At 39.5% G+C, this 16,774-nt stretch overlaps 2 protein-coding genes across 2 annotated transcripts in view; both read left to right on the top strand.

Moving 5' to 3' along the window:
• The window catches only part of LOC119789883, a 53,668-nt gene extending 50,232 nt beyond the window's left edge, over window positions 1-3,436 (top strand). The window contains exons 56-60 of the mRNA XM_038295069.1: window positions 157-417; window positions 501-788; window positions 940-1,176; window positions 2,534-2,599; window positions 2,680-3,436. Coding sequence (XP_038150997.1) covers window positions 157-417; window positions 501-788; window positions 940-1,176; window positions 2,534-2,599; window positions 2,680-2,963 — 1,136 coding nt within the window. The 3' untranslated portion in view covers window positions 2,964-3,436. The remainder of the gene's footprint in view (window positions 1-156; window positions 418-500; window positions 789-939; window positions 1,177-2,533; window positions 2,600-2,679) is intronic.
• A 2,705-nt stretch (window positions 3,437-6,141) lies between these two features.
• Window positions 6,142-16,605, top strand: henmt1 (HEN methyltransferase 1). Its single transcript, XM_038295054.1, has 9 exons — window positions 6,142-6,270; window positions 6,465-6,577; window positions 10,062-10,196; window positions 10,282-10,464; window positions 13,347-13,530; window positions 13,883-14,084; window positions 14,154-14,256; window positions 15,943-16,100; window positions 16,311-16,605. Exons 1-9 carry the CDS (start codon window positions 6,187-6,189, stop codon window positions 16,412-16,414), a joined length of 1,266 nt encoding a protein of 421 aa, XP_038150982.1. The 5' UTR covers window positions 6,142-6,186; the 3' UTR covers window positions 16,415-16,605.
• The last annotated feature ends 169 nt before the right edge of the window (window positions 16,606-16,774 follow it).

Below are 16,774 nucleotides of genomic sequence, written 5' to 3'. Positions count from 1 at the left end.
CACAAATTGTTTTTAAAACTAATTTCCCATTATTCTGCCAGTGTAAATTTATGAATTTCGCTCCTTAATGTATATATTTTGCGTTTAAACCTACAAAGACATACGAGATCAGACTGTCTTTAGAATTCACTCTTTGACTTATTGTTTTGCTCACAGTTCCTTGTCCACCTTCTAATCTCACTGTGGATATCGACTGCCGGACCAACTACGGCAGTCTGTCTTGGGATTACAGTGAAGGAGCTGTGGAATATTTTGGAAATGCAGCATCTATGGATGGACGAGCACTCTACTGTGACAGCAGTAACACTTCCTGTATGCTTGAAGGCCTACAGTGTGGTGACACCTACAACTTCACGCTTAAAGCGTTTGATGGTATCTGCAACAGCTCCATCAGCTCGCCTCTGCAAAAAGGAGCAGGTGACTATGGGGTTCATCAATATTCTTTTTAAAGTTAATGTTTCCACTTTGAAAGGTAAAATAAGCGCTTTTTTTTGTTTCAGCTCCTTGCCCTCCATCTCGTCTGAATGTTCGGATGCAGAGGATAAAACAAATGTACTGGGCCATGATATCATGGGACAAAGTCAACTGTTCAGACGTTGAATATTTGGCTGAAATCAAAGGGCAGATTGGAAACAACCCACAAAAGCTGATGAAGGTTTCCTCCTACTGGCTGCTTAGGCCTTATTTTGAGCTGCCAATGCCTTGTAGTACAGCTTTTACTGTGGCTGTCTACTCCAGAAACTCTGGTGGAGTCAGCAAGCCATCCACAATCTTCTCCGGGATCACAGGTATGATTTAATTTGAACACTTTTCCAAAGGAAAACAAAAATCAGATGAAAGTCTACTTGTGTGAGTCAGATAAGTTTAAACCAATTGATAAAACTGCACGATTTCCCTTAACTCATGTAATTAACAGTTCTGTATTTGTATATCTCGCAGAACCCTGTGCTCCACAGAGGGTGAAATACAGTGGGAGCACGGCATCGGCCATTTTGTCCTGGGACGCGTCAGTCTTTGCAACAAAGTACACCGTGTACAATGTCTCAGGGGGCAGCCATGTGAAGCTCTGCAACACCACAGAGCTTTCATGCCAGCTGACCAACTTCAGTCCTGAGTCCACCAAAGTAACAGCCAGCAACGCTGTGGGAGAAAGCAACCCAAGCCAAAACATAACAGGTCTGTTATTTGACCTCAGATTCTACAACATTTCAAGATGAACTCATTTATGTGAAAAGAACTTCAGACCAAGTCTGGCTTTTTTCTTTACTACCATTAGATTTAGTTTTCTTTCAGCAGTTGCTGGGAGAACAACATAAATCCCTCTGTCAACCTGCAAATTAAAATGTAAACCACCGGTTTTCAAAATTTCATGCAAACCAGCACTGTGCATAATTTGGAGAACGTATTGTTATATTAATGTAAACATATGAAACTAGCTTGTATGTTTTACATGCATCAATCCTAATTCATTCACACTTTGTGCACAGATACATGCCCAGATTTGTCACCTAAACTTGTTTTTCTGTCTAGAGACACACACCAATAGAAACACCAAGTTATCATTTCACAGTAAATCAAAGCGCTCCAAACAAAAAAATGTTTGTGGATAATTCGGAAATGGAAGATATCCATGAGTATTAAAATCAGAAATACCTTAAAATGAAACCTTTTAACAGAAGTTCAGTTTTTCTTTTTACTTTAGGGAGAAAAGTGTGCAAGTGTTTCTGGTTTTAATTATATGTTATGATTTTTCCAGAAGGCTGCAGATTAAGTTAAGGAAGTGGGAGGGGTTTCTGGCATTAACAGAGCAGACCCTCCAGTTAGCCTTTCAGTTCCCCTCACTGTCCTCTGCAGGGCCCTCTTGACTATAATTTTGCTGTTTTGATATTAAAATCAGATGTTTTGATATTAAAATCAGATGTACCACAGCTATGCACGCTCTAAAAAAAAAAAAAAAAGCTTCAACTGAAATGAATGGCTTCAGTTGGTATGTAATGGAATTATGTTTGCCCAACTTATAAATTATATAAATTAAGTTGGATAAAATTTAATTACTAATTACCATTTGAAGTAACTGACTTAAGTTGTAGCAGCATTCTCTTTTTAAAATGTGTGCACCCTAGACATAGATTATGATCCCAAATCTAACCTCATATTTTAGTGTGTTCTTATCTTTTCTAAGCAGTTCAACTATATTTCAATTACATTTGTTAATACTGTGCCGATCCACAGCCAACAACAGCTTACAAAATAAAACAGATCTGGTTTAATTCCAGTTCTAATGAAATGCACAATAAAGCCATATCATTCAGTAAAATAGAGACATGTCAAAGGATAATCTTCATTGACACAAACTCCAAACTGATCATAAAAATATAAAGATAACATACAATAACACCACATAATTCAACTATGACTGGCATTAAAAGATTGCCTCTTTTAGCGAGGTAAAAAAATGGCTTAAGGGGTGAGGGCATGGGGTACAATGAATATGATCCCAGATGCTAATATAAGACTTGTTTATGTTCCTCAGGTCCAGTAAGTTCACGCAGAAAGCGAGATCTGCAACCCACGCAACTTTATGCTTATGAAGAAGAAAGTAAGTGATTCTTTTACAGTACATTGCAACTATTAGTTTTGATATTAGAGATGTCATTTTTATTCTCTTCTGTCTCTTAGATCTTGAAACCCCAGAGGTGTTGTCTGTAACAGTAAGTGGAGGGTCCTTGTATGTCAAGTGGAGGATGGTGAAGGGCGCTACCGAATATGAGATCATCATTGAAGAGGAGCAGAAGGCGGGGCAGACAACTCAGCTGCCCAGAGTGAGATATACAGATGGGGATTTTTACACAGAGATGGACCTCAAGCCCATGACCACCTACTGTGTCAGAATGGCAGCAAAGGACGACCTCAGCCAAAGCAACTACTCTTGGCCTACATGCAGAAAAACGGGTGTTTTGTAAAGGAAACAATATAAGCTGATAGAGACTGGACAAAAGAAAGATTTTATCTGGTTTAAAAAACTGTCTTTTCCAATAAGTAGCATTCATCACAGATCTTTTCTGGTTTGTTCTCAAAGAACTTTAGGAAGAAAACTGAAATATGATTGCATTAATGAGGCCAATTATTTTCTTTAAGGTACATTTTACTAATTTCAGAGAAATGATAATCAAAGCGGGGACAAACATTTAGCCATTTTTAGCTGTCTAAAGATATTGCTGAAGTCATATTTATCAAAAATTGTTACATGTTTAAAATAGCTCATTAGACATTTTGGATGATTGTTAACCAAACTAAAAGCAATAAACTGATTATTTATCAAGAGGTATCTTTAAAACCATCCTGTATATTTTCTTGGTGATCTCCTTGTGAAGTTTTTTCTTATCGGTCCTATGATGATGAAATAAATAAACTAATCTATGACTTATCAAAAAAATACCTGTGAAATGATTTTGTTTGTAAAACCTAAAAAGTGTGTCCACTGTGCACCTGGAAAATATTCACAGTGCAGCATTTTTCCAACAATGATTGGACCAAAGCACAGATTTCCACAGGTCTAATGTCCATTTATTGTGATCTTTAGCCCAAGCAAGTCTCTTCTGCTTGTTGCCTGTTCTTAGCAGTGGTTTGTCTAGCAGCTTTTCTACCATGAAGGTCTGATTCACACAGTCTCCTCTTAACAGTTGCTCTAGAGATGTGTCTGCTGCTAGAACTCTGTGTGGCATTGACCTGGCCTCTAATCTGAGCTGCTGTTAACCTGTGATTTCTGAGGCTGGACTCGGATTAACTTATCCTCCGCAGCAGAGGTGACTCTTGGTCTACCTCTCCTGGGGCGGTCCTCATGTGAGCCAGTTTCCTTCTAGCGCTTGATGGTTTTTGCGACTGCACTTGGGGACATTTTAAAAGTTTTGCCAATTTTTCAGACCTTCATTTCTTCAAATAATGATGGCCACTCGTTTTTCTTTGCTTAGTTGCTTTTTTCTTGCCACAATACAAATTCTGTCTATTCCGTTGGACTATCAGCTATGTATCCACCTGACTTCTGCACAACACAACTGATGGTCCCAACCCCATTTATAAGGCAAGACATCCCACTTATTAAACTTGACAGGGGACACCTGTGAACTGAAACTATTTCAGGTGACTAACACTTGAAGCTCATCAAAAGAATGCCAAGAGTGTACGAAGCAGTAGTCAAAGCAAAAGGTGGCTTCTTTGAAGAACCTGGAATATAAGACATGTTTTTAGTTGTTTCACACTTTTTCGTTGAGTACCAATTCCACACGTGTTAAGTCATAGTTTTGATGCCTTCAGTGTTAATCTAGAATTTTTATAGTCATGAAAATTAGGAAAACTCTTTGAATGAGAAGGTGTGTCCAACTTTTATGCCTGTACTGTACTTTAAAACTTATTCTTATTGCAAGTCTCAAACGCTTTCACTTGCAACTTCAGATATAATCAGTACCAAAGGAAAAAACAGTTATATTCTCATGTTCTAAACTCTTCTAGTGCTAAATAAAACAAAACAAAACAAAACAAGAACTAAATTAGATCAAAGTCATCATTTTAAAGACAAGCTTTGCTGAGCTTAGCTCAGTTTAGCTTAGCCAAACAGAAATAGCCATAATGTTGACAAATTATCCTTCTTAAATAGCAAATATGCTAATCATTACCCATTGGTCTGATGGACTCACACTTCCACAAAAACCAAAAACTGCTTCCAAACATGAAACCTTCCAATCTAGTCTCCCCACATGAATGCCACTGTACATCATGATAAACACTTCTCAGAAGTGGCAGAACTCCACCACATTCCTGCCTTGAGTACGAAGGTGTTAATATCATGCTATCATCAAGCTGCAGCAGCTGGCAGACCAGTCAGGTAATAGGAAAACCCGAATGCAGCAATATGCAGAACATTCTGAAGGAAAACCTTCTTCAGAGCACTCCTGACCTTACACAAGGGTGGAAAGAGAAATTTACTGATTTAGAGAGAAGGGATTGCTTTTCTTTTTCTTTTTCAATCTTCAATGATCTCCTTTAGTGAAGGCAAATGTCTGCAGCTATAAAAAATGAACTAATAATCCAGTCACCAGTACCAAGGTCATAAGTTTATTTTTAATGCATGCTAATCAAAATTTTCTCAGATCATTCAAAACTGATTACATCATTAGAGGGTAAATAAAGCAAAGATTTTTTTTTTTTTTTTTACCTATGATATGTATTAATTTAGCTCTGCCCAGTTTTGACCTGCCCTCACCTGATCCACCTGTTCCAACTCCTATTTTGCCAGTTTCCACTCAGATTATTCAAGCAGAGTGTGAAAATTCTCTAGGGTACCCTGTTGTGTTTTAATTACCTGACCTGACCTGACCTTGAGTTTGGCTTGCGCCTGTTCCGGTCTGTCTCTGCCTGTTCCTGTTTTCGGACTGCTGTTTGGATTCAGTCTGTTAATGTCCTTGGATCTTTCCCTGGACCCCGGTTTGGATTCCCCTTCAGTACCTCTTTGTCTCTCTGATCTACTGGCCTGGACTTCTGCTCCTGGTTCGTCACCTGCTCTGGATTCTCCATCTGCTGGCTTCTGCGCATCAATCTGCTTTGCCTCACCCCTGAAACTCTCTGGGCGGCTCCCACCAAATGCTGTGGAAAAAAATCATCTGGGCATGGACAGAACTTAAGAACCAGGTTAGTGACTCACATGCTCATTAACGTTCAGCTGACAAGCCGCAATACCCAGAGCAGTCAAAAATACTCTTTTTCAAAGTACATTTAAGTACATTACTGTGGTGGTACAAATAACATCACACAGTTAGAAAAAATAAATAAATCATGTGTCCCACAATTACTGGCACCCCTAACAATTCCACAGAGAATGTTAATTGATTTCCTTCAAATATATTTTCTGTAGTTGCTAAAGTTGTTAGGAGTATCTACTTTTGATTTTACCACCAATGTACTTAAAAGGATTTGGATTTTTCTTTGGGCTCTGTGTTTTATATAAATATATATATATATATATATATTTATATATATATATATATGTTTGTTTTTTTATACAACATTAAATTGATATCTAAATTTCAGGAATTTTATTCTAAGACAGCGCACCTCATCAACACAGGTTTAAACAGCGCCCTCTACTGGCGATCGAGGTTAAAGATAGCTGTAGTTTCCTGTGGTTAAAAAATGAATCCCGTTTTCACTCCGCCGCTTCACCTGCAAAGACATCAGTTTGTCGTCGATTTTGTCAGAAAAACCAAGCCTAAAAAGGTATTTACTTTAATAGTTAAAAATAAGTTAAACTACTAAAACATTAGACTCAAAGCCAACGTTTGTCAGCAACCAACCGCCAAATTAATTAAGGCCGGTGGTTACACAGCTTCACTGGTTTTGGGCGACATTTTTGCTAATTTTGTATGTCATTTGTATGTTTGTATGCTTTTTGTCTTCCCCTCTTCCACCAGGTAGCTGACTTGGGCTGCGGTGAATGCAAGCTCCTGAAACAGCTCAAGTTTCACCGCAGCATCGAGCTGCTGGTCGGCGTGGACATCAACGGTGCAAAAATCAAGAAACAAGTGTGAGTAAAGAGAAGCGTTTTCATTGGCAGGCTGTTTTTCTTTGTTCTATCAAACGGTTTAACAGTTGGCAGCTCTTTCATAAGTTTACTGAATTTTTTTTTTACCCATTCATATTTCTATATGGATAACTATATGAATTTGCAGTGACTAGCTAATGCTGTGTACAGTGGGAGGAAACTGGAGTACCCTGCGAGAACCTTAAGATACATAAGGAGAACATGCAAACTCCATACAGAAGTAGCCCAGTCCAGGACCTCCATGCTGTGAGACTATGCAGCAGCTTTATTTAAAAAGAAAAACAATAAAATATTCTAAGAACTGAGTTGTTAAAGCATGTTTAATATCTAAATATCAAGACCATCAGTCTCAAAGACAGGTGGAACCATCTTAACCAAAGTACGACTTGGATGTACTGAAGAGGATCCTTTCTGCATCCAGTTAGCTACTTTAAATCCAGGGAGTAACCTGGAAAATTGGAAACAATATTTTTTACGTAAATGTATTAATTTACCCATCCCTCCATCCATCACCCTTCTATTTGACCAAAATAAGGATTTTTTTATTAATACATTTTTTATTGATATTGAGTGTTGAAATTTTATAGCACATCTTCATGTGTGGAATTTAAAAAATGGACAAAACTGGGATTGGGAAATCTGCAGGGCTGAAACAATCAATCGTATTAGTCGGATTAATTGGATTAATCGATTATTGAAATATTTGTCAACTAATTTAGGGCCCGTCACACCTTGCCTGACGTCCCAGAATCTTCTAAAACGCTACCATACGCTTAACTTTCCATGTATTTTTTTTAATTTTGGGCGTATACATAGTGTATTCATACCGAAGCCAGAATTTATGTCCGACAGCCTAAGTTATGCATAACGCACGGCAGCGTAATGCTCATGAAATGATGCACAAGCCCGAGGGGGGCAGCAATATGCCTGGTCTGCATAAAATAAGGTCTTTGATCGCGGTTAACCTAGCTGCTGTTTACCGCCTGCCAAAGAATATAGAATATTGAAATAGAAAAAAGAAAGAGGTTTGTATTTGTTTTGGATAACCTGGACAGCATGACTTATGAGTAACTGGCACTTAACGTATGTTAACGATCAGATAACTTACCTCTAACTTATGGCCCACATATGAGCATACACTGACATACATCGGGAATTTTGAGCAATCTCAAAACTTCGTGACGTACTTTCTGTATGTCGATGTGTGCCAGCATGATTCAGCGTGCTTCAACGTGCTCATAACTTATACAAAACATATCCGCAAATATCCAACGTCCCCACGTTTTTGCCAGATTTTTCGTCAGACATACACTGACCTAAATCGTCAAGGTGTTACAGTTCCTTTAGTAATCGATTAACCGTTAACTGGAGTATAAACAGTTAAAACATGTCTTTAGCTGACAGAGCAGTCCACTTAGAGCAGCAATTACACCAATATTGTAAAAACATATAGAAACGTTTTACATTCAAGTAAAAAATAAAAAATAAAAAATTGTCTGTCAATATGCTCTATCCAGAACTCCTCAAGTGGAAAAGTTTGAGTTTCACCTGTCCAATTATTCCATCCATCCATCCATCCATCCATCTTCCTCTGCTTATCCGGGGTCGAGTCGCGGGGGCAGCAGCTTAAGAAGGGAGGCCCAGACTTCCCTCTCCCCAGCCACTTCTTCCAGCTCTTCAGGAGGAACCCCAAGGCGTTCCCAGGCCAGCCGAGAAACATAGTCTCTCCAGCGTGTCCTGGGTCTTCCCCGGGGCCTCCCCCCGGTGGGACGTGCCCGGAACACCTCACCAGGGAGGCGTCCAGGAGGCATCCTAAACAGATGCCCGAGCCACCTCAACTGGCTCCTCTCGACGTGGAGGAGCAGCGGCTCTACTCCGAGTCCCTCCCGGATGACCGAGCTTCTCACCCTATCTCTAAGGGAGAGCCCAGCCACCCTACGGAGGAAACCCATTTCGGCCGCTTGTATCCGCGATCTCGTTCTTTCGGTCATGACCCAGAGTTCATGACCATAGATGAGGGTAGGAACGTAGATCGACCGGTAAATCGAGAGCTTCGCTTTTTGACTCAGCTCTCTCTTCACCACGACGGACCGGTACAGTGCCCGCTTCACGGCAGACGCTGCACCAATCCGCCTGTCGATCTCCCGCTCCCTTCTTCCCTCATTCGTGAACAAGATCCCAAGATACTTAAACTCCTCCACTTGGGGCAGGACACCCCCCCTGACCCGGAGAAGGCACTCTACCCTTTTCCGGCTCAAGACCATGGCCTCGGATTTGGAGGCACTGATCCCCATCCCGGCCGCTTCACACTCGGCTGCGAACCGATCCAGCGAGAGCTGCAGATCACGACTTGATGAAGCCAACAGGACCACATCATCTGCAAAAAGCAGAGACGCAATCCTATGGCCACCAAAACGGATCCCCTCAACACCTTGGCTGCGCCTAGAAATTCTGTCCATGAAGGTAATGAACAGAATCGGTGACAAAGGGCAGCCCTGGCGGAGTCCAACTCTCACTGGAAACGAGCCCGACTTACTGCCGGCAATGCGGACCAGACTCTGACACCGGTCATACAGGGACCTGACAGCCCGTATCAAAGGGCCCGGCACCCCGTACTCCCGGAGAACCCCCCACAGGGCCCCCTGAGGGACACGGTCAAACGCCTTCTCCAAGTCCACAAAGCACATGTAGACTGGTTGGGCGAACTCCCATGCACCCTCCAGGACCCTGTTGAGGGTGTAGAGCTGGTCCAGCGTTCCACGACCAGGACGGAAACCACACTGCTCTTCCTGAATCCGAGGTTCGACTATCCGACGGACCCTCCTCTCCAGCACCCCCGAATAGACCTTGCCGGGGAGGCTTAAGAGTGTGACTCCCCTGTAATTGGAGCACACCCTCCGGTCCCCCTTTTTGAATAGGGGGACCACCACCCCAGTCTGCCAATCCAGGGGGACTGCCCCCGATGTCCATGCAATGTTGAAGAGTCGTGTCAGCCAACACAACCCCACAACATCCAGGACCTTGAGGAACTCCGGGCGGATCTCATCCACCCCCGGGGCCCTGCCACCGAGGAGCTTTTTAACCACCTCGGCGACCTCGCCCACAGAGATTGGAGAGCCCAGCCCAGAGTCCCCAGGCCCAGCTTCCTCAATGGAAGACATGTTGGTAAAGTTTGAGTTTCACCTGTCCAATTATTAATCGATTAATCGGAAAAAAAAATTGGCGGATGAATTGATTTGTAAAATAATTGTTATTTGCAGCCCTAGGATCCTGCAGGTTGGATTGTAGAAAAATATAGAATTTTGAATTTTAAAATATCTTTAAGAAAGAAAGAGGTTTTGAACCACTAAGATGGTGGAGAGAGGACAGTTTGTCGAAACGACAAGTTTAATGATTATCAATAATACAACAGAACATGTCAATTTTATATTTTGTTTCTTAGTAATTTTTTTGTTTATTCATCCAGGCATGGATTAGCTCCTCTGTCAACTGACTACCTCCAGCCTACCAACCACCAGCTTCATGTAGAGCTATACCAAGGCTCAGTCACACAAAGAGATGCTCGCCTCAGAGGATTCGATTTAGTGACCAGCATGGAACTGTAGGTCTCTGTTCAAGCTAGAAAAATATCACTTACATCATGGGTCTTTTTTTAAAAAAAAATGTGTGTGTGTGTTTGTTTTCAGCATAGAGCATCTCACTTTACCTGATGTGGAGCACTTCTCATCTGTGGTCTTTGGATACATGAGTCCAGCAAGTGTTATCATCAGCACCCCAAACTCAGAATTCAACAGGCTTCTGCCTGGACTGACTGGTTTCAGAAACTATGATCACAAGTTTGAGTGGAACAGATCCCAGTTCAGATCCTGGTACAGTACACTGTTTCAGTTTTTTTTTTTTTTTTACAAAATCAAATAAATGGTAAACTCCCAATAAAGTAGAACATCTTGCAAAAGTAAGTGCCTTTAATTTAGTAAAAATGTAAATCGTTAGATTCCATGTGTATGAGAGGATTTATGTTGCTTCTAATGGATTATATCTTTCAGCTACTAACCAAAAGTTCAATTTCTTGGGAAATAGGATTATTATGTAGAATTAAAGGTATAGTGGAATATTTTCACAAATTATTAGTAGTTTAGTTACTAATGCTAATCAGAGCATGCACAAGCCACTTTCTCCTCGTGCATGCTCTGTTAAAAGTTGCTGTTTGCATCACTCATACAAGCTTACTTCTTCAAAAAAAGATTTGCAATTTTTCTTTAGGTCAAACTCACCACCATGTTATGAGAAAAACGGATTGAAGTATGAATGAAAAATTTAACCTTTAAACATGTTCTTAGTGTTCTCATATTTCATATACCTGGATGCCCTAAAATTTAGATGTTTGGCAGCTCGATAAATACAGAGAAATTCCTGCCTGCCAAGAATGACCTCCCCTGTTGCAGGAGCGGGCATCGCCCTAAACTCTCGCACATTGATGACAAAATGGATTGAAATATGAATGAAAAAGGGAACTTTTAAACATATTCTTAATGTTTTGTCGGAATTTATATAGAATGGTGTCGATAGGAATAAAACTGAGCAGAGAATATATTAATTGGACACTAACTGTAGCTCATCGACTAAAACGTGACTCCATAAAATGAAAAACGTATTCATTTCACTTTATCTGTCCACCAAAACTAAAGTTTAGGCCATCCATGCATAAGAAATATGAAAACATTAAGAATATGTTTCAAAGTTCCCTTTTCGATCCTATTTCAATCCGTTTCGTCACCAGTGTGCAACGGGGATGTAATTCTCGGCATAGGCTTAGGTGAAAATGGGGACGAGTACGTAGGACAGCCTTACTTATAAACATGTCACGAGAATGATTGACAATTAGGAGGACCATTTGTTGAGATGATCCACCAGGAAAAAGAACATCCTCCACTAGGGCTGGGCGATATAGAAAAAAGCTTATCGATTAAAAAAAAAATGCATATTGATCGATATCGATAATTATTGAAAAGATTTGAAACCATATTTTATGTGCAGCTCTGCCTGGACATTTTATGATATTGCTAAATGATTTAATTATAATAAAGAACACAAACACAGACTTCTAATTAAATCTTTATTTAACCAACTTTTTTAACCATAACAGAATTGTTTTAAAGAAAAAGAAAAATAACTTAAGAGACCTGAGTTATGTTATTAAATACTGACAAAGAATAAACTAAAGTGACCAGAAATGTGACCAAAATAAATATAACAAATAAATAAATTTTCTCTCAATCATTAGAACTACGTGTGAAACTGCCCAGAACTGAAAATATATACATATATTCCCGAAGATTCCTCGGAGGAGAGCCGCGCCGGGGCCTAAACAGCTCGTACTCCTGCGGGTGTGAGCGGCTGAGATGATAAAAAAAAAGTTGGTTGTGTTATCAGACTTCGTTTTCACTGGTTCCCTACACATTTTACAGATGACTGTGGTTTGTTTTTTTGTCCGACTTGCCATGACCGAAATACTGCCAAACTGGCGAACTACAAAAACCCTTCTTTGGAACAATTTCCTCTGCCTCTCCTTGCTGCAACATCTTCATGTGCTCTGTGTTGTGGTTTGAGAGGGCGGGGCTTTGTGACGGCGTGCCTGGGTCCGAGATTGTGATTGGTTGGGAGGAAGCAGCGACTAGCATAAACCTACATGCTAGGCTACAATGAGAAGGAAGGAAAACTGCGTTTTTTTTATCAAACTTTTATCGACTCCCTTTTTTTCTATTGCGCCACACGTCTATCGATCGATATATATCGTTATTGAATTATCGCCCAGCCCTATCCTCCACTATACCTTTAATAAGAAAAAGCCTGAGCCCAGTTTGTTTTAAAACGACCAACATTAAATGTGGGCTGCTGTATCTGATGTCTTATCTAGGGTTTAAGTTTGGCTGTTTTACAGGCCAATCAAACACAGTGGTAAAATGAAGTCGGCATTTCTGCAGGGGGAAGAATGAAGTGCTCTGAGATTTATCTTTAGACCAATGTTCTCCCTTTAGAACTGGTAAAACACTAACACAAGACTGTTTAAAACTGTTGGGAGTTCCCTCTAAGACCTTGACTGTAAATTTAATTAAAATGGTAATATAATCTGAAGAGGGCTTGAGACCAAAGCTTGTTGATTTTTCTTAAGAAGCTTCCGAAATTCTATTTTAGAGAACCCTTCGCAATCTGCTGAAGCAGAAATTATCTCTGACGCTTGCACCACACCTTTAACCTATCGTTTTTGCTTACCTTCCCAATCCCTTTTTTCATAGGTCATGTATAATATTCTATTCTTCAAATATTGGGTTTATCAGCTGTAAACTGTAATTATTAAATTGCGTAGAAATAAACGCTTGAAAATATGCAAAATATGTTTGTACATAACGTATATGAAGTGCATTCACTGAAATTTAATTTCCAAATATGTTTTTGAATTTGGTTGTATTTTGGATTATTGATGTTTAATCTAGAGATACAGATCAGCTTTTGGGTGGAATACCTTATTGATTCAGTAGTTCACGTTTGTCAATCCCGACAACTGCTAAAAGTACCCTAAAACATACAAGTTTTCTCTTTTTTTTTCTGCTGTATCAAAGCCAGATATTTTAATAGAAAGACGTTTGACAAAGATGATTTGAAAATAATCGTTTAAGGACAGCCAGTGGTTATTATAACAAGCTTCTCTGTTGGATTCTCCCTTTTTTAATGTTCATTTTGCATCTTGCAGGGCTGTTAAAGTGTGTTTGGATCACGGCTACGAGGTGGAATTTACTGGTGTTGGAGAACCTCCCCAGAACCAACTGGAAAGTGTCGGTTTCTGCACCCAGATTGGTGTGTTTCATCGTCTCAAGGGCAGCAGTCATGGCAATGTGTTACCTGGCAGTGAAGATGAAGTGTTTTCCTACACATCAGTGAGTATAATAGTTTATGAAGAGCTGCTTCCTGCATGCAGGATGCAGCGTAAGTTGTTCAAAAAAGGTGGTATTAAGACTTGTAGCTCATTTAAAAGATCAGATCTGCATGAAGGGATCAAATCAATACATAAAACAAACTATGGGGCTGTTTTTAGGTAAAAAAAAAAAAAATGTGCTGAAAGATCTCTACGGTTTTTGTCATTTAAAATGGATATTCCTGGAGAAAAAAGGGCGAAGGCCCGCCTCTATGTGCCATAAACCGGTATCGATGTGGTCGGGCTTAAAGAAGGTTTTTTCAGAGGTTTACGTTTGTGGTTTTTGTATTTTATCTCTTGACCTTCTCTTTTAGGTGTACTCTATAAACTACCCCAGTCTGCATGACAACAACACTTTGTGCAAAGTCTTAATGAGTGAGGTGTTATACTGGGCACATCAAATGACGAACAGCTGGATGGGGGAAAAGCCTGGAAGGCCAAACGGTGATTTACCACACCGTGAGTCTGAACAAGGAGAGCCGGAGGAATGGCTTTCAGAATCCCAGAAACAAAGAGGTACACAAATCTCTTCTATTAAAAATGTATGCATTTCTGCTGATACGTATGAAGCCTTTTCCCTGTCAGCATGTACAGGAGGTTTGGCTTGTTCTGTGGATTATTTTGGCCGAGGTGAGGAGCAGGAATGTGGCGAGCTGCCACAACAACAAAGGTCTGCTACATTCAACAGGTGTGTCTCATAATAAGCATGCAGGGAACAGTATTTAAATTGTATGAAGGATTTCTTTTCAATTTGAAAGATAGAGGACAGATGTATAAAGATGTGTGAAGGCATGTGTTCAGGTAAATATTTAACATCCCAGTCAACAGGGAGTTTAATTTAACAAAAGGTAAACCAGACTCTTCAAGGAGTGTACATTTTCTCAAATTTACCCAAAGTTAAATTTCCTTTACAAAATCAGATCTCATCTGTTAATGTTTTTAATAACTTGCATAAATTCCTGGGAAGCAATCTTTCTTTTTTTTCCATTTTGTTCTTGAAACTTGTGGCCTTTATTTTTAAGTAGGTGAGGTGGGGCTCGGTAGAATCCTCTAAAGCAGTTTAAATAACCATAAAAAAATAACCAAATAACCAGGATAAATCAGAAGCAACTGGAATTCCGCTCGTTTTTTCTGAAAACATTTCGCCAACAACGCAGGAGTCTTAAGTCCTGAATACACCAAATCTGATCTTGCGTCCGATCCTACAGAAAATCATGTCTGACGAGGTTTTAGCGTTGAGCTCTCATTACAGTCAATGGCGGTGATCACACCCAACATGACTTTCTGCCAGGGCGCTTTGTGTAGCTTTGAGCTTGATCCCAGGTCTATTATGACTATGCAGCAATTCAGCGGAAATGTCATGGGTCTGACAGGAAGTTATACGTGGTTACAAAGCAAAACACACAAAACGACAGGAAGTGGAGACCTTGAACCATTGATAAGTTCTGATGCTTAGAAAGCAGGAGGATTTTTAGTGAGGTGAACAGACCTGTTCCACATCTGGTGGATTTATATTAAGGAAATAAGAATAATTTATTTTTATTTATTTATTTGTTTATATGATAGGGACAAGTATGTTTCATGCATCATGTCACACACTACAACATTTTAGCTAAGGCTAATTCTCAATGCCTGTCCCCAGTTAGGCTTTTACATTCATTATTCATTAAGTTATCACATTTGCAGTATTTATGCCCACTGTAACCACATAGTTTATCGGAATAATCAATCCACTCATAAAGATTGCGGGTTTAATTAAAATCTGATTCATATATGCTAAACTTGTTGATGTCATGTGAACCCCAGCCGTGCCATGGAGCTGTGAACATCTCAAGGTTTAGTTCATTATTTTTAAATGAAAAAGTTCATGCTATGGGCCCGAGCTAAATATTTTTTCTTTTTTAAAGGCAAGCAAATTTAATGGTGCGAGCAAAGCTGATTTACAGGTGCACTAGAGCTGTGCTGAAAAGAGCAATTTTCCAATTCTAAATCGAATTATATGATCAAATGTGTTTTAAAATGGGTTTCCCACCGTCCTTATAGCTGCCAGGAACTACTACTTCAGTAAATCGCTGTTAAATATTAATATAATGCTTGTTTTAATATGTTGCATAAATATGTAATACCGTAATGTTTAATAATCATATAAATTAGGTAACAGTTAAAACAATATTTTAAAACCAGCTAATTGAGATCAGACTGAAATGAAAAAATTAATAAATTCTAATTTGTGTTCAATTTCAGTATCTTGTTGATTGGGCCTTTCATGCAACAACAACCTCAAACCGTACAGAACTCAAGCTCATTAGTTTATCTTATGTACCTGAGGATTGATCTTCTTCACGTTATGTCTGCGACTCTGTTGTTCATTTAGATTCATCTTGGTGCCTCTGGATGGGTTGTGGTCCTGCTGTCCTAAAATCCGAGAACTAAGTGGAAGTGTGGAAAATCTCAAACAGCTATTGATGGATCAGCCCCAGGTTAACATCAGTCAGGATGGCTCATCTCTACTTGTAAAATGTGAAGATCAAGGTACGGTTTAATGAAACTTAAAACATTAAAGATGAATCACAACATCATAGTGTTTAAAATACATTCATAGAGATTACCTGTAGTCTCACGGTTGCCCAGCAGATGTCATGACTGTAACATTTGGTTTCATTCATGCAAACCTGCATGGGAAAGATTTATTTTCATGTAAGCCCTAAACTATTTTCAATTTACTCGACTGTGTGTTTTCAGATCCAGAACAGGTTGATTGTGATTTGGAGGATGATAAGGGTACAATGGCCGTCCCGGTTTCTTGTCCAGCTGAACCGGAGGAAGACTGGGAAGCAGATATTTGATTTGGAAGATGTTTTGACCCCAGAAGTTGTAAATCTTATCAGATCTACCTAAAGGGATTTTTTTTTTTTTTTGTTCTTGTTGTTGCTACAAAGCAATGTAGTTGGTAATATTATTTTGGACAATATGTTAAAGCTGTTCAGTGAAAAAAACAACAACAATTAATCTAACAGTTTCTTGTCATTATTGCACCTTTTATAAAAATGCTGAAGTGGGATATAAACATGCTCCGAGTTTTAAACTGTTTTATTTAACAGTGTTTGGTAGACACTTTGCCATTTATTACAGTCATTAAGGAAGCAGTCTCAAAAAAACAAGTCTGTAACAGAGAACACTCAACAGTGTCAGAACATCACAGAACA

The sequence above is a fragment of the Cyprinodon tularosa genome, unplaced genomic scaffold (genome assembly GCF_016077235.1).
Source record: "Cyprinodon tularosa strain WSP-4 unplaced genomic scaffold, ASM1607723v1 ctg35, whole genome shotgun sequence".
Classification (NCBI taxonomy): Eukaryota; Metazoa; Chordata; class Actinopteri; order Cyprinodontiformes; family Cyprinodontidae; genus Cyprinodon; species Cyprinodon tularosa.
The sequence above is the reverse complement of the archived record's forward strand: the minus strand, read 5'-3'. Positions and strand labels throughout refer to the sequence as shown.